The 17,784-nt window shown below is 37.5% G+C and overlaps 1 protein-coding gene across 3 annotated transcripts in view; it reads right to left on the bottom strand.

The window, feature by feature from the left end:
- LOC122802746 (glycogenin-2-like) overlaps positions 1-17,784 on the bottom strand; it is a 1,303,570-nt gene that overhangs the window by 552,829 nt on the left and 732,957 nt on the right. For all 3 annotated transcript variants that reach the window (XM_044072514.1, XM_044072513.1, XM_044072515.1), the window contains exon 11: positions 12,672-12,782. In XM_044072514.1, coding sequence (XP_043928449.1) covers positions 12,672-12,782 — 111 coding nt within the window. The remainder of the gene's footprint in view (positions 1-12,671; positions 12,783-17,784) is intronic.

The raw sequence follows: 17,784 nt of genomic DNA on the forward strand, positions 1-17,784 counted from the left end.
ATATAAAATATAAAAATAATATTATATATATATATAAAATATATTCCTATATATAATTTTATATATACATAAATATAAAATATTATAAAATTTTATATATATATATATATATATATAAATAATATTATTATATATTAATATATAATATATAAAATATAAAAAAAATATATATATATATATAAAAAAATATATATAAATATATAAATATATATTTTTTCTATATAATTTAAAATAATAATATATAATTAATAATATATATATATATACAAAATATATATATATATATAAACACATTATATATATATTATTTAAATATATATATAAAAACTTATTATATATTTAAAATTTTTAATATATATACCCAAAAATATATATAATATTCCACTATATAAAAATATTATATAAATATATATATAAATATATAAACATATTATATATATATATATATAAATATATATAATATATACACCAAAAATATATATATATATATATAAAATATATATAATATATATAATTAATATATATATAATATATATATATATAATATATACACAACACATAATTTATTTAAAAAATAAAATTTAAAAAACATATATATATATTAACTATATATATATATATATATATCCCCCTATTTAAAATTATATAAAAAAAATATAAAAATATTATTATTACATATTTATACAAATATATTAAAAATATATATATATATATATATAAATATTATATATACCAAAATATATATATATTATATATATATATATAAAAATATATAAATAATTATTTTAAATAAAATATATATATATATTATATAATAATATATAAAATATAAATATATATATATAAAATATATATATATATATATATATTATATAATAACATATATTATAAAATATATATAATATACAAATATTTATTTTATATACAAAATATATATATATATAATATACATAATATATAATATATATATATAATAAAAATAAAAATATATATATAAAATATAAAAAATAACAATATAATATATATAAAAAATAATATATATATACATATATAAAAAATAAAAATATATATATATACAATATAATATAAAATATATTTATATTATATATATATATATATACACAATATATAATATAATATATACATATAAAATATATAAATATATATATATATATATATACATAAAAAAATATAACATATTATTATAAAATACCAACCCTATATATATATATATATATATATAATATATATACAACACCAAAATTACCCAAAAAACCTATATATATATATCAAAAATAATTTTATACACACCAAATATATATATATATATATATATATATATATAATAAATTTTAACCCTTTTTAAAACAATATAAAAATTAAAAATTAAATAAATAATATAACAAAATTTTTTTTAATTTATTTAAATTATTTAAATTTTAAAACAAAAATTTTAAAAATATATTTTAAAAAATTTTTAAAACTTTTCTCAAAATTTGTTTTTAAATAAAAATTTTTTATAATTTAAAACTTTAAAAAACCAATATAATTAAAAAAATTGAAAAAACCAAAGAACCCCCCATTAATTTATTAATTTTTTAAATTTTAAAAAATAAATTTTTAAATTTAAATTTTAAATATTAATAATTTTTAATTTTTATTTAAATTAAAATTTTTTTATCACCTTAAAACTTTTTTCCCCCCACCCCAAAAAAACTTAAAAAATTTCCCACCAAATATTTAAATTTTTATAACCAAAATAAACTTTAAACAAATTTTTAAATTTTAAAACCCTTTTTAAATTTAAAATTTTAAATTTTTAAAAAAATAACCTAAAATTTTAAATTAATCCTTAACCTATTACACACTTTCACCTTAAAAATTTTTCCCAAAAATATTTTAATTTAATTCCACAATTTAATTTAAAAAAAAAAAAAACCCAAAAAATTTTAATATAATTTCCCAAAACCCACCAAATTTTTTTCCCAAAATTTAAAAAAATTTCCCAAAATTTTATATAAAATAAAAACCTCAACTAAACCCAAAATACAAAAATTAAATTTAAAAAACAATTATCCAAATTTAAAAAATATTTAAACATTTAAAACCCAATAAATTTCCAAAAAAAAAACTTAACCCCAAATTTAATATTTCCCCTACAAACACCCAAAAACCCTTTAAAAAAAAATTCCCCCCAATTTACCCACCCAACCCCCCTTTTTTTCTTTACCCATTTAAAAATTTTTTACAAACACAAAACCCCCAAAACCCATTTTAATTTTTAAAAGTTTTATTGAACTGTTTTTAAACAAAAACAAGGTTTTGGCCCATTTAACCTTTTTTTCCCCCAGGGTTTTTGGGTTTTTTTTATTTTTAAAACCCGCCTTTACTATTGGTTTTAGCATTCATTCCAAGGGGAAAAACTTTTAATTTATTTTGGGGATAAAAACAAGAAAATTTTTTGCAAAATTAAACCCCCAAATTTTTTTGGGGGCCCCGATTTCTTCCCATTGCCTTTTTAAAATGTTTTCTTTCCCCAGATTTTTAATTTGGCCAAAATACTTCAGATAACACAATTTTTCCCCATCCAAACTATTGTAACCCATCTCTTGTACTAAAGCCAAAACATGAACACTTGCTGAACAAGGTCCTGTCCCACCTAATGCCTTCTCTTATGGCAGATGTCCACTTTCTCCAAATTTGTTTGCATCAGGACAATAACGAAGCCAGTAAATGAATTTAGTCTAACTTTGAATGGCTTTAAGCTTCTTAGTTTACACACTGGGCGAGCCTTAATAAACCGGCTACTCAGCCTACGGCTATTTTGAATGTCTGCAACTCCCCTACAACTTTAAGTTACCGAACAGCCCCCCCCAAAAAAAAAATCTTGACAATTATAATATACATTGTGTCTTACCTCATCCATGCTTCATTCTGCATATGAGATTTGGAAACACGGTCTTCCCTATACTCTTGTATCATAAGAGTAGTAAAGAACTTTTTTCTGAACTTCAAGAACCCTCAAATATACAGCCCTGTTGAGATTACCAAGTCTTGCATACAACAAACTAATATTCCCCCCCAAGACATAACAGACAAATATTTAGAGAGATGCAATGCTTAGAAAGCACACACTCAAGGTTTTCAGGGGATACAAGATTAAAGAAACTTAAGCCATAATCAGTATACATACTTGGCAGTACCCAGAACTACTGAATAGAAGACTGCCTGAAAATGAAAAGTCAAAGGAGATGCTGCCCCCCCCCTACTTATACAAACTCCAGACCAACCCTGTTTATACAGGACTGTCCATCTGTGACCGCACCATTCTGGTACAGGACACAGGAACTCCGTGATTTATTGGCTCACTGACCAATCCTTATGACAGTATGGATTGATACCACCTGTACCTCTCAAACTCTGAGCACAAGAATTCTGAACAAATCCAAACAATGTGGGGAACAATCAAAAAGCAAAGATAGGCTTCAAATATTTCTTATAAACTTAGCAAGTCTACTGAATGTAAGGTTTTGAACTGGCATGCATTTTCTGAATTGGACATATGAAACTGAAATGTATCGTTGAGACTAATTCAAGGAATTGCCAAGACAAATTGAGTACCGGACCAAAACTAACGCAAAAACAGATATTCTGCAAAACTTTGGACCACTGAGATATGATCCCACCTTACACTATACGTACACTTCAAAAATCAAGACACAAGCAAGAATACAAACATGCATCTCAGGTTAGATTGCTGCTATATTCTGAAATGACAAACCATATCCCTACTCCACCACCACAACCAGCTAAAGGGGTGTATAATTTCACATCTAAAAGCTGGGGAAAAAATCTTGATGACCTCGAATTATGTTTCCATAGAGACGGAAGGAAAAGACAGACAAAATTAGAGAGCAGTGGTTGAAAAAGTCTAATTCCCCTGTATAGTCAAATTACATTAATATATCCAGCATACATGCTGCACTGACAAAGCACAGATCTGCTTTAACACTAAATTAAGATGAACCTTCATTTCAGTCTGACATTCACCCATACTGACATGCACAGGACCAGATAAGACAGGGAGTAGGGGATATAGTGCTTAGTTAATTCATTCTCCAAGCTTTCATACAGTTGTATACATTATATAGTTTCGGGGAGAACAATGCCAAGCATGTAAGGCATCTTCAGACCCCACTCTGATGGGCCTCCTGCATATCCACAAAACAAACAGCACAAGAATTACCTGCTGTAAAGACTTTAACCTTACCAGTGATGCAAACGGGACATACTGGAGACTACCACTTATGTGGACCAGTGTCTCATCCATGTGAAAGAGTTCCTCTCTAATCAGATTCAAGTGTAAATTGGACAACTGAATGACAAACTGGAAATTCACCCCTGGTTTGGCACCTATGAGAACAGGTAGTCTTGTAAATGGTTCAGCTCTCAAGCCCCTGCTTACACAAAGGGTACTAAAACTTGTTAGAGTTGGGACTCATGGCTAGGATTTAAAAGGCTCCAATGCTTATTAGCAGTGTACTCACCTATGAACCTTTAAGAAATCCTTAAAATTAAAAAATGCAGCTAGCCAGCAAAGAGACAAACCATTAAATTCTTACCACGACATAACTGACAGTTCTTTTATGCAACAAAATTGGCAAAATGGCAGCAAAGACAAAATATCCCTCGACAGAAAGGGTGAAAGATTTTCCATTTGCAAAAATTCTTTCCATTTACATCACTCAAAAGTGCACATAAGTATGCAATAACTAAATGAAAAAAAGTACAGTTTTGTACCTACCATAAATGTAGATGTTCGAAGATCCACATTGCTGCAGTCATAACCTGTGGGTAGTCCGCTGTCCTCGGTCGGCCCAAATACCAAAGTGTTAGGCTGGCGGTCATGGTCGCTCAGATCTGACGTCAGTACGCCGTGGTACTAAAGCGCATGACAGACGCCATATCCTCAGTCTTTCTTGCCCCAGATGTCAGAAGGCCTTAAAAAGAAAGGCCATAGCCAAAAATAGAAAAATACCCAATCACCAAAATAGCAACAATAGATGCACCACAAACCACACAGCCACCCCAAACTAGAGGGGAAGGAGGGAGGGTAAATTGGACTGCAGCAATGTGGATCTTCGAACATCTACATTTATGGTAGGTACAAAACTGTACTATGTTCTTCATCTCACATTGCTGCAGTCATAACCTGTGGGCAGAATCCCAAAGCAAAGGTAAAGGGAGGTTGGTAAAATCAGATAGCATTAGGAGCTGCTAACATGCCCTGTAAAACTGCAGTGGCAAACCCAGCCCTAGATTTGGAATAAAGAGGGAGATGGTAATGTTTAGAAAAAGTGTGCACTGAACTCCAGGTAGCTGCTTCCAAAATATCCTTAGCTACTCCCCTTAAAAAAGCAGTAGAAGTGGCAGTAGCCCTAGTGGAATGAGGTCTGATTCCAGCTGGAACCTCCTTACCATGATGAGAATAACAAAAAGCAATACAATGGCCAATCCACTTAGAAATAGTTTGTTTTGAAACAGGTTTTCCTTGTGAATCCAAGGCAAAAGAAATGAACAACTGTTGGGACTGTCTGAACCCTTTAGTTCTGCTCAAATAATAACGTAACTGCCTGTGAATATCCAAAGAGTGCAAAATTTTTTCCCCCTTATTTTGGGGATCAGCATAAAATGTAGGCAAATGAATAGATTGGTTTAAGGCCACATTAGAAACAACTTTAGGCATAAAAGTAGGATTAGTACGTAGGGAGACCCTATCCTTATGAAATATCAGGAAGGGTTCAACTGCCATTAGAGCCTGTAATTCAGATACCCTTCTAGCAGACGTAATGGCCAACAAAAAAGCAGTCTTCCAAGACAAAAACTTCAACTCCGAAGTAGCTGCAGGTTCAAAAGGAGGTAAAGTAAGTTTTTCCAACACAAAATTGAGATCCCAGGAAGGAGTAGGAGCTCTACGTGGGGGTCTTATGTTCTTTGCCCCTCTAAGAAATTGCTTAAACAAAGGGTGAGAGAATAATGGTGGGTCACAGTCATAGTGAGCAGAAATGGCTGCAGCATGAACTTTTACAGAGGAGAAAGACAAACCCTTGTCTAATAATTCTGTAAGATACTGAAGTGAAACACTCAAATTAGGCACGGAAACATCAAAGCTCTTTGTTTTGCTCCAAAGAAAAAATCTCCTCCATTTGTCAGCATAAACTTTCCTTGTACTAGGCCGTCTGGCCTCCAAAATGACATTCAAAACTTGTTGAGGAAGCTGCGACCCCCCAGGGTCTAAAACAGAATACGCCAGGCTGTCAGATGCAGGGACTGAATCCTGACATTGCGGAAATGATTGCTTGCCTGGGACAAAAGGTGTGGAATTAATGGCAAAGGCCAAGGAGGCTCCCATACTAAACTCCTCAGCAGAGGGTACCAGTGCTGCCGTGGCCAATCTGGAGCTATTAGAATCATGCAAGGCTTGTCCTGCCTGACCTTCAGGAGCACCTTGGGAAGGAGAGGCAGAGGAGGAAAGGCATAAACGTGAAGGTTGTTCCAACTGAATGATAGAGCATCCACTTTCCAAGCTTTTGGGTGAAACAGCTTTGTGCAAAACTTTGGCAGTTGGTAATTCAGTGGAGAAGCGAACAGATCTATGTCTGGAGTCCCCCAAGCCACCGTCAACTGTTGAAAAACATGAGGATCCAATTTCCACTCGTGGGGATCCACCATCTGTCTGCTCAAAACATCTGCTAAGGAGTTCTGTGCTCCTGGCAGAAACCTTGCCTGAAGAGTGAGGTGCAAACTGAGAGCAGTCTCCCACAAAATCATAGCTTGTCTGCAAAGAGGGTACGAATGGGTTCCCCCTTGCTTGTTGATGTACCACATGACTGTTGTGTTGTCTGTTTGAATCAACACTTGTCCTGGGTGAAGTAGATCCTTGAAAGCCATCAATGCAAATTGGACTGCTAACATCTCCTTCATGTTGATATGCAAATGTCGTAGTCTGGCAGGCCACGTGTCTTGAACCCATTTTCCATTGAAGTGTGCTCCCCAAGCCATGTCTGAGGCATCTGTCATTAAGATCTGACTCGCCTCTGGTCACAGAGAGTCCCTTGTTTAGGTGACATTCCTGAGCCCACCACAAAAATTCCCTTTGGAGGCAAGGTATTATCTGAATGACAGTGTCCAAATCATGGCAGTGTTGAGTCCATACGCTTTTGAGATACCATTGTAGCTTCCTCATATGCAGTTTGGCATTGGGAAGCACCAGAATACAAGATGCCATGAACCCCAAGGCTTGAAGGACTGTCCTTGCAGTCAGCCTGGACCGTAGAGACAATTGCTGGAAGTAAAGGGTAAGATTTCTTTGTTTGTCCGGGGTCAAAAACGCCATCTGAGAGGCTGTATTCAGTCTCACACCCAGAAAGCACATGTCCTGAGAGGGTACTAGACTGGACTTTGTTTCGTTCACAGAATACCCTAGGCACCTTAACACTGCCATAACATACTGTAGATGGTGAAGTAACTTGACTTTGTCTTGAGCAAGAATCAGGCAATCGTCCAAATAAGGATAAATTTGTATTCCCCTTAACCTTAAGAAGGCTATCACCGGAGCCAGAACCTTTGTGAACACCCTGGGCGCAGTAGATAAGCCAAAGGGCAATGCAGAGAACTGATAATGTAAAGTCCCAGCCCAAAAATGCAGGAACCTCCTGCAGCTGGGCCTGATAGGAATGTGAAGGTAAGCCTCTTTGAGATCCAGAGTTACCATCCAGTGATCTTTGCCTAGCAGAGGCAGAAGTTGTTGCAAAGTTAACATCTTGAATTTTGGAATGTCCAGGTATGTGTTGAGAATAGACAAATCCAGAATTGGCCTCCAAGTGTTTCCTTTCTTTGGTACAAGAAACAGGAGAGAATAAAATCCTAGGCCTACTTCTGACGGAGGGACCTCCTGGATAGCCCCCATTTTTAGAAGTAAAGAAATCTGTTTGTGAGCCTCCACCTTTTGCTGAGGAGGAACGTCTGGCATGCCTTTGAAAGGAGGTAAGGTGTGAAAATAAAACTTGTAGCCTCGATCTATAATGTCCAACACCCATTTGTCCTGGGTGACAAAAAGCCAATTTTGTCTGAAAAGTGCCAACTTTCCTCCCAGAGGAGCTGCCAGACAGGAGGGATCTGGCAGCTGAAGATACAGGTCATTGGGTCTGTTTACGAAAAGGCTGACCCCTTCCCTCACCTGAAGATTGTGCAGGGGAACTCCACGTCCTCGGTCTAAAAGAACCCTGAGCATGAGCTCTGCCCCTACCACGTCTAGATCTGCCCCTAGACTGTAAATCAGAAGAAGGATAAGCCCATCCCTTAGCAGGCCAATTTCTGCTAAACTTAGGGGGCTGCACCTGTAAAAATTCCTTAACTGTCTGCATGGACTTAGCTTTGTCTTCCATTTTCTTCAAAACTGACTCCACAGGAGAACCAAACAGAACTTCAGATTGAAGGGGAGCATCCAAAATTCGAGCTTTAACATGCTCTGAAAAATTCTGATCCTTAAGCCAGGCGTGCCTACGAATAACTGATCCAGTGGCAGCCACCCTGGAGGAAGCCTGAAGAGCATCAAAACCACACTGCAAAGAATGCTTACCCACCTGATCAGAGGCATGAACTAAATCTTGCAATTCCTTACACTCAATACCCTCTGCCAAAGCATCCACCTTAGATTTTAACTGACTTAAGAGAAAATTCTGGTACTTCAGCATATGAAACTGGCAATTCAAAGCCCTCATCGCTAGAGTGGAAGAGGTATACACTTTTTTACTCCACCTATCCAAAGGTCTAGAATCTTTATCCAGAGGAACTGGATTCTTTGCAATAGAAGCCCCGACCCCCTTAGGTCCCTGGCTAATAGTCTCCGGGTCAGCTCTTGGGCTCTTATACAAATATTTATGAGCCTCTGGCACTCTGTAATACCTGTCTGGTTTAACAGGGGCAGGAGGTAAAGAGTCAGGATTAAGGGAAGCTTCAGAGAAAACATCCTGTACAACATCCAAAACAGGAGGAATAGCCAAGGGCCTATGCTGTGGTAAAAATAAAAATTCCCTAAGCCTCTTTCGAGAATCTGAGAAATCCTGACCTTCCCACTTAAAATGCTCCCTCATGGAATGCAGGGTTTCAGAAAAAGAAAAATCCTCTGGAGGGGAAGCAGAAGGACAAGAATCCTCTGCATCTGAATCAGAATAAGGAGGAAAATCCTGAATGTCCTCAGCCGAAGACTCAGAGTAATCTGAGGAATGCTCCAATCCTTCCACCTCTGGCTCCACCCTAGGCCTCTTATCCGGGGGGGGGCATAGAACCCCTGATTAAAGTAATCAAATCCTCTGCCATCTTCAGCATATGCTTTTTAGGTACAGAACTAGGGCTGACACCAGTGGAAGACAAACCAGGCCTGACCTTGGAAGGTGCTTTAGAGACAGAAGTAGAAGGCCTAACCACCTTATGCAAAGAAGGGACTACAGAGACCTGAGAGGCCCCCTCAGCCTGACCCGACTCCGGAGAGGCCACATCCTGCAAGATTAAAGGCTCCCCCTGAGATTCAGCTGAAACCTCGGCTGGATCCACAGATTTCACCGTAGTTTCTAAAGAACCGGCGTCCGTAACAGACGACTCATCCTGCTTGGACTTTAACGTTTTTTCTTTACGCTTCTTAGTGGTAGCGGGCGTCGGAGGATCCGACGGCATATTGTAATTACACCGCTTACCGAAGACAAGTCTAGCACAATCTAACCTGCGTTTAATGGTGCGCTTATTAAATCTAGCACAAAAGCGACACCCGACTAAGTCGTGCTCAGGCCCCAAGCAAGGAATACAGAGAGAGTGGTAATCCCTATGAGGTATCTGCTTCCCACAAGAAATACAATTATTTACTTTTTCTGACATCCGGATTTAACTGAGGCAAGAAAAGACAAAAATATTCCCCAACGGGGTACTTAGCCCAACTTGGTCTTCGGTCTGAAACTCAGAATACGAAAATTTCAGGACGCCGAACGGCACTTGCAAACGCTGCTTCTGCTTCGGACCATGCGGCAAGAAAGACTGAGGATATGGCGTCGGTCATGCGCTTTAGTACCACGGCGTACTGACGTCAGATCTGAGCGACCAAGAGACGCCAGCCTAACACTTTGGTATTCGGGCCGACCGAGGACAGCGGACTACCCACAGGTTATGACTGCAGCAATGTGAGATTAAGAACATCAAGTAAACCTTCTGTTTCCTGGTATGCCTCAAGAATTGCATAGCAGCACAGCACATATCCTGCCCTGCAAAAAATCAAAGCTAAACAGTTGTTACTCCACTCCAAATCTACAAAACCCTCCAGGGTACCAATCTAATGAAATCGCACAAATTTCTCTGTGCAACTGCAGTGGATAAGAGGAGTTTAGTTTCTGTGAATCTACAGTCAAGAGTGGCAGTATCAAGCATATCAATGTTACAATAAACAGCATCAGTGTGCCACCTTCTCTGGCAAACTGGCATTACTGTTTTGCCTCCCTTATTAATATTCCATTTTTGACTGCAAGGCTGCTTGACTTGATGCCAGTTTTAAATACATGACCATTATCTTAAATCATATTTGCCTGTTTTACATGCTACTAGACTGCAGCCTCCTAAAGAAACAATTTCACACTGGTTGGCAGTGACTGCTCCTTCTACAGGGTGCACTGACCTTGGTCTAAGCAGATATATAGGCTATAGATATATCGATACATAGACATACATATTTATTACACACATTATATATATATATATATATATATATATATATATATATATATATATATATATATATATATATATATAAAACACACAATTTAAAGCACATTGACATACACTGTTAATGAACTTGAGTAACAGACTAGTTTGGCTACAAGCTCATGCAATAAAAGGTAAAGTTGTTGACCTATGATCAAAGCTTGGAAGTTTCAAGCAGACATAACTAATTCCTTAAAACGACAAATATATTTTTATAAATAAATTTTGGTGGTGCTTCACGCTGCTGTCAGGGAGTGCCCCAGGACATTCTCATCCCACTGCAGCCTAATGAGATCTTTGTTACTTATGGGAGCTGCAAGCATTTCACATGCAGCTTGCATGGCTCGTCATACTATTACAGCTTCGAGTTTTTTTCTGGATATAAAATGCAAGAAAAAAACACTAGGGAGCACCCACATGGCCATACTGGCATCAGTTGCTCTGTCCCATCCTCCCACAGCACACCTATGCATTTAGTCAAATTTGTGTCCTCTGGGGAGCAGTAAGGGCTTTATCCCTCTGTTTCACTGGGCCAAAGTCATCCATTATAATTTTGTCTAATTGAAACTCTTTTTATACCAAAAACTGCACAAAAACATTAGTACTACAAATGAACAGGCAACATCCCTAGAAAAATGAGGATACCAGTCAAAAGGGGTCAGCAAGTCAGTGCTAATTATGCAATGTTCAACAAAAATTACTAGTATTGCTCTGTGGTATATTAGAATGCCTCACACACACTCAAGTATATATATATATATATATATATATATATATATATATATATATATATATATATCTATCTACAGATGCAAATCTATACATACAAAAGTATATACATGAACACATCTATACACTACACATAAAATAGTCACACAGCTGTGAGCATAGATTTCTGCTACTGCAGCAACACTGAAAAAATAACACGTAGAATACAATATACTGTGGCTACGAGACTTAGTTTAGCTGCCTTCTCACCCTCACTTGCATGTGTTTCTAACATACATAAAACACTGACACATGACAAAGCAGCCACAAGAAATCACCAGAAGGGCTGACCATGTTTAAAGCTCAAATCCCCAAAGGAATCCATGGAAAGTATGTGCTTTCTGATTTGTCCACAAGTGAAGTATAAACAAAAGCACTTCTCCATCCTGGTCAAGTGGCGTGCATAATGGCATCCATCCACAACCTCTGTTCCCATTTTGCACATGGGGTCAAGATGTCACTTCAGCAATGAATCTCGAGCCAAGGTTTACACTGCTGGGTGGCTAGCCATGCAGCGGTAGTTCACACTACCCACTCGCACACACTAAGCTACAGCCAATTTAGAGTGTCCAGTTCACCTACTGCATGTCTTTGGATTGTGGGAGGAAACCAGAGCACCCCTTTCACAAAAAGGAATTACGGCAAAAGTGTCGCCAATGACATAACAGATACCATCTTCAAACACAGGCTGTTAGAGAGGATGGTGGCAGGGTTGCCATATGAAATTGAAGGCAATAATCCTCATGTATCCCTAATATTTCCCTGAATACTGAGACAGAAAATCTAAGCAACACACTTATGAGCAAAGATGCAAACTGAACTACTGTTGCACAAGCATATCCCCAAAGCAGTCTTAGTTGCCTTTTCCTTTCGGAACTTATTGAAATAATTTCCCAAGAATGCTACATTTAATCTAATTTTACATCAGTTTTCTTCACAGTTAAGGGCAGAATTAGAATTCATCTCCCTGTTGCATAAAAGCACACTGCTTCACCTTGCACTTTGTAACAATCCTATGATGCAACAAATTCTTATTTTGTAGTATTCCCTATGTATACAGCAAGTTCAAACATCTGCTACAAAGTAAGTTACTGTACCACTGAGGCTGAGGTTTCGAAGACTGGCATTTGCATGGGTGGTGATGGTGGAGGGGTTTGTGGAACATCTTTGTAAGCATCAGAAATCCGCCTCTCAGGTGAATGTGCTGGCTGTTGAGACAAAGAAAACCAATAAGAGTAAAACCAGAAGAAATCCAAGCTTTACACTACTTGTACAATTAAACTGTCTGTGGCTACTAGTAATTTGGCAGAAGGTAATGGGGAAATAAACAGATCATTCTTTTAACTACCAAGTACAATCACTACTGCTTAAGTCACAAGACTGCCGTTCCCAGCAGCTTTTGACCTTTTCTCCACTCCAGTGAAAGTGATCAAAAATGGTCTATAAATCAAGTAAATGCCCTAGCTGTGGTATTGCAAAGCTGCAGATTGTATATCACTGAAAAGAATGTACTGTAACAGAAACCATATTCAAAATGGATTTAAAGTCACTAAAATTCATATAAAAGCTAGATTTTATTGTAATAAGCCATTTGATCTCGCATTCACACAATGCAACTCATCTTAAATACATATACAGCCACACATTAGATCTTAATGTACTATAAAAAAGTGTCAAACTATACTTTGCAGCTCTAAGTATGGAAACACAGATTATTGTACAGGTTAGAAATTTTCTAGGAATGAAATGACATAGCAGAAAAACGTCAATCATATATAGTGTCATCAGAGCAACTTGCACACACATTTTAAATTACAACCCCCATCAACACTCAGCTGCCAACAATCCTGAAATGCACATTTAGGCACCCCTTTCATCACATCTGTCCCCAAAAACAAATGTAAGACCGTACTGGTTTCAAACAAGCAATGAAGCAAAACAGGTGGCCAGGCTGTGTCAGAAAGCTCTAATTCCATACATTTGCTGCAATACAGTTCACACAGCTGTAAATTTAAAAAAAGGATTGCAACAATTTCACAGAGCCAACTGTAAAGGCATACAAGTACATTAAAGCAGGCCTGCAAAAGACTTGGTCCTCTGCAAACCAACATTTCCCTGTTACTGAAGTACACTAGATTAAAATTAGTCAGTTCCAATTAAATATATTAACTGCCAGTCTATGCATAATCATTAACAAAAAGGTTAGACGTGCCTCATAGATGGGTCTGGTACCGTTCAAGTTTGCAAATCAGTATGAGTTCATTGCAAATTCAGCATAAGCAGCTTTATTACAGCACTAGAGTGCTCAAAAAATGTTATTTAATGCCAAGTATTTTGCATTTTGGAAAAAATTACCTTTAAGCAACAGAAACCATCACCAAAAGGGAGACAGATTTAAGATCACTAGCAGGAAACAGGATGTTCTGTTCCCACTATACACAATTACTGGGAACTATAGCTCAGCATGCTACTAGTTCTTAAGACATGTTAAAGTCAGAAAAGTCAAACAATTTACTAAGAATATACTTAAAGGACATCAACTATGTTAAGACTAAAAATATTCAGTCTCTTCACAATGCATAATGTATGACCTTAACATGACTAATGGCATAAGAAACATCACTGCTAAATGTCTGGGTATCACCAGTTATGCATCATACGACCGAATTGTGTTTGCCTAGAAATCTAACTACTTTCCTAAGGATCGGAAGCAAAAAAACTGAGTGGGAGAAAGCATCTCCAAGTTGTCTGAACAGAGGAACCAGGGAAGGGATGTCCTCTTTCCCTTTATCTGTTATATTTAGAGCCATTGACAAGAAAACTAAGGCACTCAAATTCAAGGATACAATTGGTAATAATTAAGAAAAGTTGGCTTTATTAGCAGGCAATATATTTACCTGACAAAAAAGGACATCTCTCCATGTTGTGAAACATTGTGACAACTTTACATTTCTTCTACATATATTAAATATAAAACAAAGGCTATGGATGCAAACTATGTATCCACATATGACCTGATTTCAGCAATACCCATATTTATAGGAACATGAAATTTAGGAGTACAGCTTAAAATTGATTGTTATCGTAGCTAAGGATATGTGGAGCAGACTAAATACAAAAACAGGAATATCATGTTTATGGATATCAAGATAAAAGCAGTGAAAATGTTTAGTCCTTTTAAAAAATGCCTGATGTGTGTACAAGTAATCAACTAAAAAGGTTAGACCGTAATAGTTGGTGGATTTTTATCTGGGAGGGGAAGAGGGCAAGGGTCAAGTGGGATAAGTTGATCCTTCCTATACAAGTGATTTAGGATTACTTGATTTGAAGGGATATTTTACAGCTACATAGTTGAAGGCTCACATACGTAACACAAGAAAGCTATAACTGAATGTGGAAATGGATGACTACATGGGGGGATATTCACATAAGGAGGGCAGGATTTTGGATGCTGACCATTAAAGAGAAGAGCAATACAGATTATATTCATGAAGTAGCAGAAAGTATTCCAAGAACCAAGCCAGAAGGAGAATGGAGATTCTGCCGAAAGTGATGACTGCAATTAGGGGTACACAGAGTAGGCAAGAGGGGGCTGGAATTTACTGGAGAAACCTGGTAAAGAACCAATATATTGGGTTTTAAAAGGTAACAATGGGTAGAGGCCAAGACAACAGCTGCACTTTTAAACTATTTTTGCTGTATTGCTGATTTTTTAAAACTGTTCTCGGTAATTTGTTGCACTGCTTGCTATAGCACAGAGTAGATTCAGACCTGCTGAATCTGGCTCCTGTTTGTTAAACTGAGCACTAAAGCAGGCTGTTTTGTTTGAGGGGGCACCCCTTGTGGCAGCAGACTGCAGTTGGGATTTGTTCATAGGTTCATACTAGGCTATCTGCCCTAGGGCATTTATAAGCCTAGCCAGATTATGTCTGGCTTTCGCCACCCTTTTAGATTGACTGTGCCTCTGTTTAGTAGGTCACAGAAGATAGCCCTTTTATAGTTTGTTTACTGTACCTATGTCAAGCAGCGACAGAAGAGATCCCAGGAGTAAACTTACGATATCCCATACATTCGTCGAGATTTCTCTTGAAGAGGGTCAGTGAGGGGCTCTGCCCGACATGGATTGGGATTTTGTTCCAGATTGAGGGGAGCGTCTGGGATATGAATCTGTCCCTCCAGCATGTCCTATTTATTTCTGTGCTGAGGTTCAGGTCCCTGGAGCGTGCAGCTCTAAGGGATTTAGATTTTCTAAGGTGAAGCATGTCCATTAATTCTGGGTTGGACATGGCTTTATACGTCTGACACAGATCGCCTCTGAGCAGGCGGTACGCAACTGAGTAGAGCTGGAGTTTCTTTAGCCGAACTGCATAGGGCATCTGTTTGAAACACCTTGATCCTCTTGGTGAGATACTTTTGGGGTCTTTCCAGTTGCTGAAGGTGTCTGGTGAGGTACATCCCAAACTGGGCATTGTGCTCAATTATGGGCCTGATAAGTGATGAGTAGAAGGGCACAATGACCTCTCTTGATCTAGATGTGAACCCTTTCATGATAAGGTGGGCTATATAGGTCTAACCACTTTGGCAATGTGATTGTCAAAGGAGAGATTGCTATCTACTTGGGTCCCCAAGTCCGCAATTACTTTTTCCGTACTTAATGGATTATCACCTATGTGGTAATTTGTGGGCACTCTTTTTCCAAAGGGGATGACTATGCACTTTTTGGCATTTAGCTTTAGGCCATAGCTCTGGCACCAGTTATCAGTCTCTGTGAGCCCCTTTTGGAGGATGCTTGTGTCAGTCGGAGAGTCGATTATAGCACCCAGTTTGCAGTCATCTGCAAACTTGGTCAGCCATAGTCCACCCGTGTTGGCCTGTACCTTGGAGAAATATATACCAAACTAGAGGTCCCAGGACTGAGCCTTGTGGAACACCACTTTAACTGGTTTAGAGTCTGACATGGCACCTGCTATTCTGACCATGTGGGTTCTATCCCTGAGCCAGTTTGCAACCCATCTTGTGACATAGGGGTTGATATTTAAGCTGGTGAGCTTATTTATGATGCCCGAGTGGGGTATTGTGTCAAAGGCCTTTGCAGGGTCCAGGTAGGCTGTGTGGACTACCTTCCCTTCATCTATGGCTTTGGTAACCGTTTCAAAGAAGTTGACCAGGTTCAAGAGGCAAGATCTGCCCTTAACGAAGCCGAATTGGGTAGGATCCAGTGTCTGGAGGTTCCCAATGTCTGTTTATGATTTCCATGATGATTTGTGGTTGAAAGTTGCTGGGTTCAGATTTGAGCTTTTTTATTGGTTAAATTGTTTAATTCAGTTTGCTCACTGTTGCTACACAAGCCCTGTATTTGCACGGGTTTGCACTTGTTTTAACAGCTCCAAAGAGTTAGGTGACCGACCACTGCTGTGCTGTATTCATCTGTTTACACAGTGCAACCTCTGTGCACCAGAGCACTACTGCACAGTGGGGATAACTGGCGATTCTAGATGCAAAAACTTCAGTAGATAACTTTTCCCTTAGTAGCTGCCTGCGATGTGGCGGAGAATTCCTTAAAATTGCACCTAGCTACTCAGAGCACCTCAGTTGCACTTTTACCCATTAAAAAGTCCCAAAACCACCAAATCTACAATAGTCTCATAAGTTAGAAAACCCCTGCTAGCATAGACCCTTTATAGAGCACCCCATTAGTACAGACCCCATTTAAACCACCCAGTTAACCACATCAATTTTCTCTCCCCACTGTAAAAACAGGATTTAACCTAGCATTATGGATAGTCAACTTCCCTCCATTTCTCCTACCAGCATGACTGACATGGGTATCCTGAAGCACTGTAGCAACTGCCTCATGTACGTAGACAACCCTCTACTCCTAAACCACCCAAGTACAACTGAGATGCAGCTACACTAAGAATCTGGAATCCTTGCTCTTGCATGCACAGAACACTTAACAGGTTTGTCAGGTCCCATACTAAAGCAAACCATGCACTCAATACATAAATCATATACAGACGTACTCATTGGAAACTTATCTAAACGGGACACCTTCCAAAACATGCTACACCTAAAACAGCACCTACAGCACTCAATACACAAAAACACAAGCATCAGTGCTTCACCAAATAAGCCCCTAAGGCAAAGATGTAAATCATATTTTTAGGTCACAGGCGACTTCATGAGACAGATGTCCCACTCACCAGGCTG

The sequence above is a fragment of the Protopterus annectens genome, chromosome 5.part0 (genome assembly GCF_019279795.1).
Source record: "Protopterus annectens isolate FY-2018-M chromosome 5.part0, PAN1.0, whole genome shotgun sequence".
In the NCBI taxonomy this organism is placed as follows: Eukaryota; Metazoa; Chordata; order Ceratodontiformes; family Protopteridae; genus Protopterus; species Protopterus annectens.